General features: G+C 64.1%; 1 protein-coding gene and 1 long non-coding RNA gene across 2 annotated transcripts; both read right to left on the reverse strand.

The window, feature by feature from the left end:
* Positions 1–317: 317 nt before the first annotated feature.
* On the reverse strand, positions 318–1985 carry LOC308186536. Its single transcript, XR_013944099.1, has 3 exons — positions 1861–1985; positions 606–798; positions 318–517 (listed from the first exon to the last, which is right to left on the reverse strand). It is a non-coding gene; the product is annotated as an uncharacterized lncRNA (long non-coding RNA).
* A 194-nt stretch (positions 1986–2179) lies between these two features.
* LOC308186535 (uncharacterized protein) lies at positions 2180–10971 on the reverse strand (the record flags this gene model as incomplete). The annotated part of the gene is made up of 14 exons (XM_080608646.1): positions 10002–10971; positions 8633–8805; positions 8337–8557; positions 8106–8263; positions 7931–8019; positions 7627–7846; positions 6773–6965; positions 6632–6687; positions 6225–6528; positions 5380–5924; positions 5188–5304; positions 4426–4639; positions 2515–4326; positions 2180–2433 (listed from the first exon to the last, which is right to left on the reverse strand). Coding segments are annotated over exons 1-14 (4704 nt in total), but the record flags the coding sequence as incomplete, so codon positions are not given.
* Positions 10972–13604: the final 2633 nt, after the last annotated feature.

Consider the following 13604-nt stretch of genomic DNA (forward strand, 5'->3'; position numbering starts at 1 on the left):
ACCCCAAACCCTCCCCAAACCCCCAGCCCCCCCAAACCCCCCCCAACCCTCCCCAAATTCCCCCAAACCCCTAAATCCCCCGCTCCCCCCAAATCCCCCAAAACCCCAAACCGCCCCCAAACCCCCAAACCCCCCCAAACCCCCCCAAACCCCAACCCACCCCAAAACCCCAAACCCCCAAAACCCCAAACCCCCCCAAACCCCCCCAAACCCCAACCCACCCCAAAAGCTCCAAACCCCCCAAATCCCCCCAAATCCCCCAAATCCCCCAAATCCCCCCAAAACCCCCCAAAACCCCCCGCCGCCCCCCACCAACCTGCCCGCGCCGCCGCCGGGCCCCTTCCCCTCGCCTTCCCCCTGGCCCTCGCCCTCCTCGGCGAGGGGCCGCAAGGGGGGGGGCGGATTTGGGGGCGCCCCCCCCGGGCCCCCCCCGGCTCCCCGCGCTCGCAGCCTCCCCTGCAGCTCCCGCAGCTCCCGCTGCTGCCGTGCCCGCAGCGCCGCCGCCTCCTGGATGTGCCTTTTTTTTTTTGGGGGGGGGGGTCCATAAATATTTGGGGGGACGTAGGGGGGGCACCCCAAAAAATGTTGGTGCCCCCCCCCCTTACTTGTCCCGCAGGCGCCGCAGCTCGGCCCGCAGCCCCTCGTCCTCCGAGTCGCCGCCGTCGCTGCTGCTGGAGATGGGGGGCGCGGGGGGGGCGCGGGGAAAGGGGGGGTCCGGGGGGGGTCGCTGTCGGAGCTCGGGGGGGCCGGGGGGGGACAAGGCCGCCGGGGGCTTCGGTGGGGGCTGGAGGGGGAGGCCTGCGGAGGGAGGGGATGTTGGGGGGGTTATGGGGCGGTTTGGGGGGTGCTTGGGGTCCCAAGGGGGATCTGGGGGGGCTACGGGCAGTTTGGGGTCCCAAGGGGGATCTGGGGGGGCGATGGGGCAGTTTGGGGTCCCAAGGGGCACCTGGGGGGGGCGATGGGGCAGTTTGGGGTCCCAAGGGGCACCTGGGGGGGCGATGGGGCAGTTTGGGGTCCCAAGGGGGATCTGGGGGGGCTACGGGGCGGTTTGGGGGTCCCAAGGGGGATCTGGGGGGGGCTACGGGCAGTTTGGGGTCCCAAGGGGCACCTGGGGGGGGCGATGGGCAGTTTGGGGTCCCAAGGGGGATCTGGGGGGGTGATGGGGCAGTTTGGGGTCCCAAGGGGATCTGGGGGGCTACGGGGCGGTTTGGGGTCCCAAGGGGGATCTGGGGGGGCGATGGGCAGTTTGGGGTCCCAAGGGGATCTGGGGGGGGTGATGGGTGCTGTTTGGGGGTGTATGGGGGACTCTGGGGTCCCAAAGGGCACTTGGGGGGGGCTATAGGGCGGTTTGGGGGGGCTGTGGGGTACTTTGGGGTCCCAAGGGACACCTGGGGGGGCTATGGGGGTCGTTTGGGGGTTCTATGGGGCAGTTTGGGGGTCTATGGGGTATTTTGGGGTCCCAATGGGCACCTGGGGGGGCTATGGGGCAGTAGTTTGGGGATCTACGGGGCTGTTTGGGGATCCCAAGGGGCACTGGGGGGGATGATGGGGGCAGTTTGGGGGTCTGTGGGGTATTTTGGGGTCCCAAGGGGCACCTGGGGAGCTATGGGGGCTGTTTGGGGGTTTATGGGGCAGTTTGGGGGGGGGCTATGGGGCAGTTTAGGGCCTTACGGGGCACTTTGGGGTCCCTATGGAGCAATCTGGGGTCCTTTGGGGGCAATTTGGGGTCCCCGGGGCGATTTGGGGGTGTATAGGGGCAAATTTGGGGTCCCTGGGGGTGATTTTGGCGTGCATGGGGGTGATTTTGGGGTCCCTGGGGGCACTTTGGGGTCCCCCACCCCCTCACCCCCCCTTACCCACCTGCAGGTGCCCCCGCCGGCCGCTCCCATCTCCGCTCCCCCCGGGGGGGGTCCCCATCCGCTCCGCAGGGGGGTCCCCAAAATTCTCCTCCCCTGCCCGAAAAAAGACCCAGGGGCGGGGGGGGGGGGGGAGGGGGGCTGAGCTTGCGCCCCCTCCCACCCCCACCCCCCCCCGCCCCAAATACCAAAATGATGGGGAAGAGGGGAGTAAATTGGGGGGGGGAGGGGTTAAATTTGGGGGGGGGTAAATTTGGGGAGGGGGATTTTGGGGAGGGGGTAAATTTGGGGAGGGGGGGAAATTTGGGGGGGAGGATTTTGGGGGGGTAAATTTGGGGATGGGGTAAAAATTTGGGGATGGGGTAAAATTTGGGGAGAGAGATTTTGGGGGGGTGGTAAATTGGGGAGGGGAATTTTTTTTGGGGGGGGGGGGTACCTGGTCGGGGTCGCCCCCCCCCGAGGGCGGCGGCGCGGCGCGCCCAATTTTTAATTTCCGGCTCCACGTTTTCTTGCTGACGGGGTTTTTGAGGCGGGGGCAGTGGAATCGGATCCCAAAATATCCTCCGGGGGGGGTGTCCTGCGGGGAATTGGGGAGGGGGCAAGGTGAGGTGACCCCCCCCCCCCATATCCCCCCCCCCCCCCCAAGGTCCCGACTCACTTTGGGGTCCGGGGGACGGCGGCCGGAGGTTGGGGACATCGCGGTGGCCCTCGGGATAGAGCAGGGTGCGGAGCTGCTGGTCCAGGGTGAGGATGGCCGGGGGGGGCGCGGGTGTCACCGCCCCGGGGGGGACATCGGGGGCTTGGGGCCCCGCGACGGCCTGCTCGGGGCCCTTGGGTTCCTCCGGGTCCTGGGGACCGAGCTCGTCGGGTCCCTTGGGTGCGGCGCGGTCCCAAGAGGTGGAGGTGGTTGTCCCCGGTTCTTGGGGGACGCTCAGCTCTTGGGGTGCGGTGGCGATTGTCCCCAAACCGTGGGGGACACCCAGCTCTTGGGGTCCGGGGACAGGCATCTCCGGGCCCTTGGGTGCGTCCAGGTCCCAAGTGCTGGGGACAATTGTCCCCAAGCCTTGGGGGACACCCAACTCTTGGGGTCCACCGATGACTGTCCCCAGTCCTTGGGGGACACCCAACTCTTGGGGTTCGGGGACAATCATCTCCAGGCCCTTGGGCGCATCCAGGTCTTGGGGTGCGGTGACGGTCGTCTTGGCTCCCTTGGGTGCCTCCGGGTGCCATGCGTTGGTGGCAGTTGTCCCCAGTCCTTGAGGGACACCCAACTCTTGGGGGTGGGTGGCTGTCAGCTCCTGTCCCTTGGGTGCATCCGGGTCCCAAGCACTGGTGACAACTGTCCCCGGTCCTTGGGGGACACCCAAGTCATCGCCGTGGGCTTTGGGGACGATTGTCTCTGGTCCCTTGGGTGCATCCTGCTCCCAAGCTCCAGTGGCGATTGTCCCCAAGCCTTGAGGGACACCCAACTCTTGGGGTCCCCCGATGACTGTCCCCAAGCCTTGAGGGACACCCGACTCTTGGGGTCCGGTGACGATTGTCCCCAGTCCTTGGAGGACACCCAGCTCTTGGGGTTTGGGGACAATCGCCTCCTGTCCCTTGGGTGCGTCCAGGTCCCAAGCACCAGTGACAATTGTCCCCAACATTTGAGGGTCACCTAGCTCTTGGGGTGCAGTGACAACCATCTCTGGTCCCTTGGGTGCATCGAGGTCCCAAACATGGGTGGCCATTGTCACCAGGCCTTGGGGGACAGCTGGTTCTTGGGGTGCGGTGACAACCGGCTCCAGCTCCTGGGGCCTTGTGATGATTGTCCCCAACCCTTGGGGGACATCCAGTTCTAGGTGCCCGGTGACCGTCATCTCCAGTCCCCTGGGTGCGTCCAGCTCTTGGGGTCCGGGGACAATTGTCCCCAAGCCTTGAGGGACACCCAACTTTTGGGGTCCGGTGGCAATTTTCCCCAAGCCTTGGGGGACACCCAACTCTTGGGGTCCAATGATGACTGTCGCCAAGCCTTGGGGGACACCCAACTCTTGGGGTCCACTGATGACTGTCCCCAAGCCTTGGGGGACACCCAACTCTTGGGGTCCGGTGGCAATTGTCCCCAAGCCTTGGGGGACACCCAATTCTTGGGGTCCGGTGATGGCTGTCCCCAATCCTTGAGGGACACCCAACTCTTGGGGTCTGGTGGCAATTGTCCCCAAGCCTTGGGGGACACCCAACTCTTGGGGTCCAATGATGACTGTCGCCAAGCCTTGGGGGACACCCAACTCTTGGGGTCCGGTGGCGATTGTCCCCAAGCCTTGGGGGACACCCAATTCTTGGGGTCCGGTGATGGCTGTCCCCAATCCTTGAGGGACACCCAACTCTTGGGGTCCGGTGACACCCGATGGCACGCCCTGCTCCACAGCCGCATCCTGCTCGGTGCGGGACGTCCCCATCGCCCTCCGTCCATGCGGTGGCCCCCCAGGACCTACATGGGGACACCCCCACAAGAAAGGGGACACCCACCAGGGTCATCCGCCGTTGTCCCCGATACGTCGTCCCCTCCCGCCACCCCGTCACCGCTCACCGTGGACCTCCCGGTTGCGGATGGTCTGGTTGATGCAGAACCTCCACCGGCCGATGGGGGACGAGTGGGGGACGCTTTCGCCCTGGGGGGGCCCGTGGGGCACCTGGGGGTCCGAGGCGGGGGGGCGGAGGAGCCCCTGCGCCTGCACCACGATGGCCTTCAGCTCCTCCACGAACTTCTCCCGCTCAGCCTCCAGCACGAAGTTGTCCTCGACCTGGAGAGGAGGATGCAAAGGATTTTTTTTTGGGGGGGGGGGATTGTTTTGGGGTTTTTTTTAGGTATTTTATGAGGTTTTGAGGGGGTTTGGGGAGGTTTTGAGGGATTTGGGGAGGCTTTGAGGAGGTTTGGGGTGGTTTGGGAGAGGTTTGGAGGGGTTTGGAAGGGATTTGGGGTGGTTTTGAAGGGGTTTGGGGAGGTTTTGAGAGGTTTGGAGGAGATTTTGAGGAGGTTTGGGGTGCTTTAGGGGAGGTTTGGAAAGGTTTGGGGATGTTTTGTGGGGTTTTGGAGAAGTTTTGAGGGGGTTTGGGGAGGCTTTGAGGAGGATTTGGGAGGCTTTGAAGGGTTTGGGGAGGTTTTGAGGGGTTTGGGGAGGTTTTGAGGGTTTGGGGGGAGGCTTTGAGGGGTTTGGAAGAGGTTTTGAGGGATTTGGGGAGGCTTTGAGGGATTTGGGGAGGCTTTGAGGGGTTCTGGGGATTTAGGTGGGATTTTGGGGTGATTTTTGGAGGAAGGTCGAGGGTTTTTTTGGGGTTCCGGGGGGGTCACCATGTAGTCGGCGATGTCCTCGGGGGCGTCCCCGTCGGCGTCGAACTTGAAGGTCACCATCTTGCTGTCGTGCGTCTCCAGCTGGCACTCCACCGTGTTGTCCCCCGGGGACGAGACCTGGGGCAGGGGCACGGGCACAGTGCCGGGGTGTCCCCGTGTCCCCTCCGTCCTGTCCCACGTCCCCACGCTGACCTGCAGGACGGTGAGCTGGAAGCGGGCGCCCTTGTCCGGCCGCGGGCAGGAGGCTCGGCGCTGCCGGCTGCGGTCAGGTTTGGTGGTGGTGGGGTCGGGGACACTGGGGACGTCCCGTGGGGCGGCCTCTGTTGGTGGCATCGCTGGGGCTGGTGGCATCGCGGTGGTTGGTGGCATCGCTGGGACTGGTGGCATCCCTTGACCCGGTGGCAACCCTTGACCTGATGGCATCCCTGGAGCTGGTGACATCCCTGGGGCTGGTGACATCCCTTGACCCGGTGGCATCCCTTGACCTGGTGGCATCTCAGGAGCCAAGTGAATCCCTGGAGCTGGTGACACCCCTGGGGCTGGTGGCAACCCTGGGGCTGGTGGCATCCCTTGACCTGGTGGCATCCCTTGACCTGGTGGCATCTCAGGAGCTGGTAGCATCCCTGGGGCTGATGGCAGTCCTGGGGCTGGTGGCATCCTTGGGACTGGTGGCATCTCAGGAGCCAACTGAATCCCTGGGGCTGGTGGCAACCCTGGGGCTGGTGGCAACCCTGGGGCTGGTGGCATCCCTTGACCCAGTGGCATCCCTTGACCTGGTGGCATCTCAGGAGCCATCTGAATCCCTGGAGCTGGTGGCATCCCTTGACCCGGTGGCATCCCTGGGGCTGGTGGCATCACCAGAGCTTGTGGCATCCCTGTGGCCATCTGTGGCTGCATGCCAGGGACCAGCTGAGATGACATCTCAGGAGCCAGTGGCATCGCTGGGACCGGTGGCATCCCTTGGATCAATGGCATTCCTGGAGCTGGTGACATCCCTGGGGCTGGTGGCATCCCCGGGGCTGGTGACATCCCTTGACCTGGTGGCATCCCTGGGGCTGGTGACATCCCTGGGGCTGGTGGCATCACCAGAGCTTGTGGCATCCCTGGAGCCGGTGGCATCCCCATCACTGTCCCCGGTGCACCGGGAGCCGTCTGGACCCTCGCTGCCCCTGCCACCGGTGTCACCGCTTGGCCAGCGTCCCCCCTGACACCGGTGACGGGGCCACCAGGCCGGCTCTGCCCATCCACGTTGGTGGCCTCCAGCTGGGACGAGGCTGGTGGCACGGGGGGTGGTGGCACTGTGGGGACGTCCGGCGCCATCCCCTCCGTGCCAAAGGGGACCTGTGGGACAAGAGGCAGCGGTGGCTTCGGTGGCTTCAAGGGGACAAGGTTGGGTCACGGGGACAAGGCTGGGGGACTGTGGGTGTCCTCGGGAGCCACCTACCCCCTGGTAGCACCCGGTGGCCTCCGATCCAGCGCTGTTCTCCAAGAGGACGTCAGCTGTGGACCAAGCAGCGTTGGGCAAATTTTGGGGTCCACCACGATGGGGACAGAGTTGGGGACAAGGTGGGGGGGGGTCTCTCACTGGTGGCGGGGGTCTGCTGCCGCAGGAGCTGCTGCCGGACGTGCTGGTCCACCTCGGTGTCCTCGCTTTCGGGGACGGTCCCCCGGCCCTCCGCCTGCTTCCTCTCCCGCGTCTTCCTCACCAGCGCCAGGCGGTCCCGGATGGATTTGGCGACGGCTTTGGAGTCGCTCTCGTGGAAGAAGCCGGATTTCACCTGGTGGGGGAGAGCGGGGAGGCCGTGGGGAGCGGAGCATGGTGGGCTTGGAGGATGGTTGGCTTTGGGGGGGGTTCTACGCGAGTTTGAGGGGGCAACCGTTGGGTTCCTTGATGCTCTTGGAGGTTCATTGACTTCTGGGGGGGTTGGGATGAGTTAGAGGGGTCAACCTTGGAGGTTCATTGACTTTTGGGGGTTCAGAATGACTTAGAGGGGTCAACCACAAGGTTCATTGATGATCTTGGAGGATCATTGACCTTTGGGGGTTTCGGGATGAGTTAGAGGGGTCAACCGTTGGGTTCACAAGTCAGTTGGGATTATCGTTGATTTTTCTGGGGGGGGGTTAAGTTGAGTTTCAGGGACCAACCGTAGGGTTCATAGCAAATTTGGAGCTTCAATGACTTTGTGAGGACCTCAGCAACGAATTTGAGAGGTCAACCATGGTGAATTTGGAGGTTCATTGACTTTGTGGGGGTTCAAGATGAGTTAGAGGGGTCAACCATAGGGCTCATAGGTGAACTGGGAGGAGCCTTGACTTGAGGAGCCAACCATCACATTCACAGTGAACTGGGAGGTTCATTGAGTTTTTGGGGTGGTTCAAGAGCCGACCTCAGAGGAGTTTCAGCCTCAGAACCTCGTCCCCGCGCCCTGTGCCACTCACCATCTCGTAGGCCACCTCCTCGGGGACGTCGGACTCCAGGTTGAAGCTAAACTCGATGGCCTCGTTGTCCTTGTGCTTCCCCTTCAGCTTCTTGGGGTCCTCCACCCAGAGGCGCAGCGCCAGGGAGGAGTCGAGGCCCCCGTCCTCCTCCGCCAGCTCCACCCGCAGCCCCGTGTCCTCCGCGAAGAATGCGTGGTTCAGCAGGTCCCGGATGGAGAGCCTGCGAGCCAGGGCACGGTCGGACACGGGGTGGGCCACGGGGTGGGCCACGGGGGGGTCCCCGCGGGTTCCCCGATCCTCCCACCTCTCCGCCTTGTTCTGCCGGATGCAGCCCTCGATGATCTCCTTCACGTCCGGGTCCGTCACCTTGTTGAAGCTGGCTGGCTTGATGCCCTGCAAGCGGAGGAACCCCCGGGTGATGCCACCACCGCCACCCCGGTGCAAGGCATGGGGACGCGCCGCCGCGGCCGAGCACCCACGCTGGTGACTTTGCGGTAGATCTGGGCGGCGTTTTGGCACTCGGAGTAGGGGTACTCGGAGGTGCCCATCTCCAGCATGCACATCCCGAAGGCGTAGACGTCCACCGATTCGTCGTAGCGTTCCTCGTACATCTCCGGCGCCATGAACTCCGGCGTCCCTGGGGGGCAGACGGGCCACCGTCAGCCGTCGACCGTTGGCCAACGGGCGGGCAGCGGCGCGGCGCGGCTTACCGATGACGCTCTTGGCGAAGGAGGTGCGCATGAGGGTGGCCAAGCCGAGGTCGCCGATCTTGACGGAGCCCGTGGGGCCGGTGATGAAGATGTTGTCGCACTTGAGGTCCCGGTGGATGATAGGCGGGGTGCGGGTGTGGAGGAAGTGGAGACCCTTCAGGATCTGCCGGCACCAGCTCCGCAGCACCTTGGGCTTCATCACCTTGAACCTCTTGAGGTACCTGCAGGCGGGACGGGGCGACTGGTCCCGCTGCGTGCCGCCACCCCGAAGCGCCGCCCTCCCACCGCCGACTCACGTCTTGAGGGTGCCCGACGTCATCAGCTCGGTGACGAGGACGATGCACTTCTTGCCCTTCAGCGTGGACTCCCACGAGTCGTAGAAGCGGACAATGTTGGGGTGCTGCAGCCCCTTCAGCATCTCCGCCTCCTCCTTGAACCTCTGCTGCTCCACCTTGGTCAGCTTGCGGTCCTGGGGAGGGGGCGAGGGGGGGGTTATGCAGCGGAAAGGGGGGCTCACCATTGGTTTGGGGAGGGGGAAGATGAATTGAAGGCTTTCACGGATTAATTTTGTAAGGTGGTTGAGGAACGCGACAGGGACAACGAGCCAAGGAGCTTAAGTAATGAATTTAGTGGGTAAATGGGCAAACTGAGGCTTTGACGACAAATTTTGGGGGTTATTGGAAGGGTACCTCGTGAATCGGGGCGTCAGCAATGAATTTGAAGAACAAAATGATGGATAAATGGGGAAGTTTGAGGGCTTTGATGAAAGGATCTACGAGTTTTTAGGGCATAATTACAAGGCTGATTGGTGAATTTGGAGATTGTTGACTTTCGGAGGGTTCAAGATGACGTTGAGGGGCCAACTGTAGGGTTCGTTGTTCGATTTGGAGGTTCACTGACCTTGGTGGGGCTCGCTGATGAGTTTTTGGGGCCAACTATAGGAGAATTTGGAGGACTGTTGACTCCAGGGGTGTTTGAGATGAATTTGAGGGGCCACCCGTAGGGTTGATCAGTGAATTTAGAGGTTCGTTGGCTCCGGAGGGATCACTGGTGAGGTCGAGGGGCCAAACTTGGGGTTCATCGGTGAACTGGGAGGTTCACTGACTACGGGGGGGGTCCCCCTGAGGAATCTGAGGGGCCAACTTCAGAGGTTTGCTGGCCTTGGGGGGCGATTCAAGCGGAGTTTGAGGGGCCAACTGTAGGGTTCATGGCCAATTTGGAGAATCGTTGATTTTAGGGGAGATTTAAGATGAGTTTGAGGGGCCAACTGTAGGGTTCATGGTCAATTTGCAGAATCGCTGATTTTGGGGCTGTTCAAGATGAGTCTGAGGGGCCAACTGTAGGGTTCATTGTTCAGTTTGGAGAATTGCTGATTTTGGGGCTGTTCAAGATGATTTTGAGGGACCACCTGTAGGGTTCGTGGCCAATTTTGGAGGTTCCTGGACGTCAGGAGGGGGAGTCAAGATGGATTTGAGGACCCAACCATTGGCTTCATGGGGAAGTCGGAGGATCATTGCCTCCAGGAAAGGCTTCGCTGACAAAGCCACCAAATCAGCGGGTGCATTGCTAACGATGCAACAGCTTAACGAAGGACCAAGGGCATCGGCGGCGCCGTGCACCCAACCGTGCCCCGCCCCCCCACCCAACCACCCTGAGGGACCTCACCTGGAGCTCGCACCAGGCCACCTCCACCCAGGTGTCGGTGTCGAAGCCCTTGAAAACCGTCTTGAAGGCCCCCCGGCCCAGCTCGATGTCGAACTTGAGGAAGCGGCCGCCGGGCGAGGTGGCCACGGCCTTCATCTCCGCCTCTTCCTCGATCTCCTGCTTGGCCTTCTCCCGGCCGCCGGCGTCGCCGCGGCCGTCGGACGGGGACGCCCGCTCGTCCTCCACCATCTCCACGCTCTTCCGGACGAACCGCGTCTTCTCCGGCGCGTTGGGGGGCTCCTCCAGGGGGGTCCCGTGGGGCTTCTCGGGGTCCCCGGTGCTGCCGGGGTCCCCCGAGTCGGTGGCCATGGTGGCCCCAAGGCGCTGCCTACGTCGCGGCGGGGACGTCCCCGATGGGGACGGCGATGAGTTGAGGTGGCCCCCCCAGTCCGAAACGTGATGGTTGTGTGTGGGGGGGTGTCCCCGAGGGTGACAACGATGAGTTGGGTGCCCCCCCAAGGTGGTGGGCGCACGGAGGGGTGTCCCCAAAGGGGACAGCGATGAGTTGAGGTGTTGCTTCCCCCCCCACCACCAAAAGGGATGTCCCCAAGGGGTGACAACGACGAACCAAGGTGTCCCCAGCGGTGACGGTGATGACCAGGGGTGTCCCCCCCCCCAAAAGAAGGATGTCCCCAGTAGTGCCCATGATGAGTTGAGGTGTGTCGTCCCCCCCACAAAAAAAAAAAGGAGAAATGTCCCGAGGGGTAACAATGATGAGTTGGGGTGTCCCCCCCTCAAAAGGATGTCCCCAGCGGTGACAGTAATGATTTGGGATGCCCCCCCCAAGAGAAGGATGTCCCCAAGGGTGACAATGATGACCAAGGATGCCCCCCCCAAAGAAAGATGTCCCCAAGGGTGACAGCGATGACCAGAAATGTCCCCCCCCAAAAGAAGGATGCCCCCAAGGGTGACAACGATGACCAGGGATGCCCCCCCCCCAAAGAAAGATGTCCCCAAGGGTGACAGTGATGACCAGGGATGCCCCCCCCCTCAAAACGATGTCCCCAAGGGTGACAACGATGACCAGGGATGCCCCCCCTCAAAGAAAGATGTCCCCAAGGGTGACAACGATGACCAGGGATGCCCCCCCTCAAAGAAAGATGCCCCCAAGGGTGACAACGATGACCAGGGATGCCCCCCCCTCAAAAGGATGTCCCCAAATGTGACAATGATGATTTGGGATGTCCCCCCCCCCCAAGAAAGCTGTCCCCAAGGATGACAACGATGACCACGGATGCCCCCCCCCCCCCAGCAGGATGTCCCCAGTGGTGACGATGACGACCAGGCCGCCCCCCCCAGCGGTGGCCGTGCCGGGGGGGCCATGCCGGGGGGGTCACCTGGCGTCGCGGCGTCCAGCGGTGCCCTGCCGGTGCGTGGCTGGAGGGGGGGGGGGGTGGGGGGGGGATGTTAATGAGGGTGACTTAACGAGGGTTAATTGGGGTGAAGGTGGGGGGGGCGAGGCCTGCTGTCCCCCCCCCCAGTGCTCCCCGCAGCCCAGGGTGGGGGTGGGAGCGTGGCCCCCCCCTCACAGGCCGGCTGCCCGCTTCCTGCCGGGGGAACGCTTCCGGAGCACGGGGATGGGAAGGGGGGGAGCCCCCCCCGCGCTGCTCTATAGGGGATGCCAGAGGGACCCCCCCCGGAGCCCCCCTATAGCCCCTGGGCACCCCCACAGCCCCCCGCCGCCCCCCCCATAGACCCTGTGCACCCCCCCAGCCCCCCCATAGACCCCGTGTGTCCCCATAGCCCCCCCCCAGCCCCCTATAGACCTCCTATGGACACTCGGCGTCCCCGTAGACCCCTATAGCCCCCCCACGGCCCCCTATAGACCCTGTGCACCCACATAGACCCCCCCCCCGGCACCTCCTATAGCCACCGTGTGCTCCCCTATACCCTCCCCCAGCCCCTGCACGTCCCTGTAGCCCCTATAGACCCTATAGTCCCTGTGCAGCCCTGTATCACCCCAGCATGCCCCTATAGCCCCCCTACAGCCCCCCATAGCCCCTGTGCACCCCATATGCCCCCTACAGCCCCTGTGCATCCCTGTAGCCCCTGGATACCCCCTATGGCCCCCTATAGCCCCCGTGCACCCACACAGACCCCCACCGCCTATAGCCCCTGTGCACCCCCTAGAGGCCCCATAGGTGCTATAGCGCTTGTGCACCTACTATACCCCCCATACTACATACATCCCCCATAGAGCCTATATCTTGTATAGCTCCTATGCACAAACTATAGAACCATAGCTCCTATAGTGCCTGTGCCCCTTCCTGTACCACCTATAGAACCTCTAACCCCCGCAGAACCTATAGACCCTGTAGCCCCTATAGCCCCCATGCACCCACTATCCCCCCATAGAACCCATAGCCCCTCTGTACCCTGTATAGCCCCTTTAGAACCTATAGCCCCTATGGAATCTATAGCTTTTATAGCCCCTATAGCCCCTCCGTGCCCCTATATACCCCCTATAGAATCTACAGACCCTATACCTCCTATCGAGCCTATAGATCCCATAGCTCCCATAGCTCCTATAGCCCCTACAGCCCCTCCGTGCCCCTATATACCACCCTACAGCCCCTATAGAACCTACAGACCCTATAGCTCCTATAGCTCCTATAGCTCCTACAGCCCTTATATAGCCCCTATATAGCCCCCATATAGCCCCTATAGAACCTATACCCCCCCAGCCCCCCCACCCCCCATAGAACCCCCACCCCTTATACCCCCCCGCCCCCCCAACCCTCCCCCCTCCCCCCCCCCCGCTCACCGGGGTCACGTGCCGCCCCCGCGCGGGCGCTGCCGGGAGCTGTAGTCCGCCCCGACCGCCGCCATCTTGCGCCGGGCCCCGCCCCTCCCTCCCCTCCACTCCCCCCCCTTCCCCCCGTTCCCGATCGATCGCTCGCGCTCGGCTAGCCGGGTCTGATCGATCGCTCGGCGCTCGGCTAGCCGTGTCTGATCGATCGCTCGGCGCTCGGCTAGCCGTGTCTGATCGATCGCTCGGCGCTCGGCTAGCCGGGTCTAGCACCCCCCCAGTGTCTACGCCTGGGCCCGATCGATAGCTCGGCGCTCGGCCGGCCAGGCCCGATCGCCATCTCGCGCTCGGCTCGCCGCGCTGGCCCGTTGGCTCTGCCGGGGGCCCGATCGCCAGCTCGGCGCTCGGCTCGCCGGGCCTGGCGGCGGGCGGCCATGGCGGCGGGTGGCGGCGCGGGCGCTGTTCGAGCAGGGGGGTGCGCGCCGTGCTGGGGGGATGGGCCGCGCTGCAGGTGGGCGGGGCCCTCGGGGGGGCGGGGGGGCGGGGCCTGAGGGTGGGCGGGGCCTGAGGGGGCTGGGGGGAGAGGGGAGGGGGGTGGGGGGGGGAGGGGGGAGAGGTGGAGAGAGGGGTGGGGGGGGAGGGGTGGGGGGAGGGGGCGGGGCCTGAGGGTGGGCGGGGCCTGATGGTGGGCGGGGCCTGAGGGGGCGGGGCCTGATGGTGGGCGGGGTCTGGGGGTGGGCGGGGCCTGAGGGGGCTGGGGGGGAGAGGGGAGGGGGGTGGGGGTGGAGGGGGGAGAGGTGGGGGGGAGGGTGGGG

Source organism: Anser brachyrhynchus (genome assembly GCF_964034855.1).
Source record: "Anser brachyrhynchus genome assembly, contig: SCAFFOLD_714, whole genome shotgun sequence".
In the NCBI taxonomy this organism is placed as follows: domain Eukaryota; kingdom Metazoa; phylum Chordata; class Aves; order Anseriformes; family Anatidae; genus Anser; species Anser brachyrhynchus.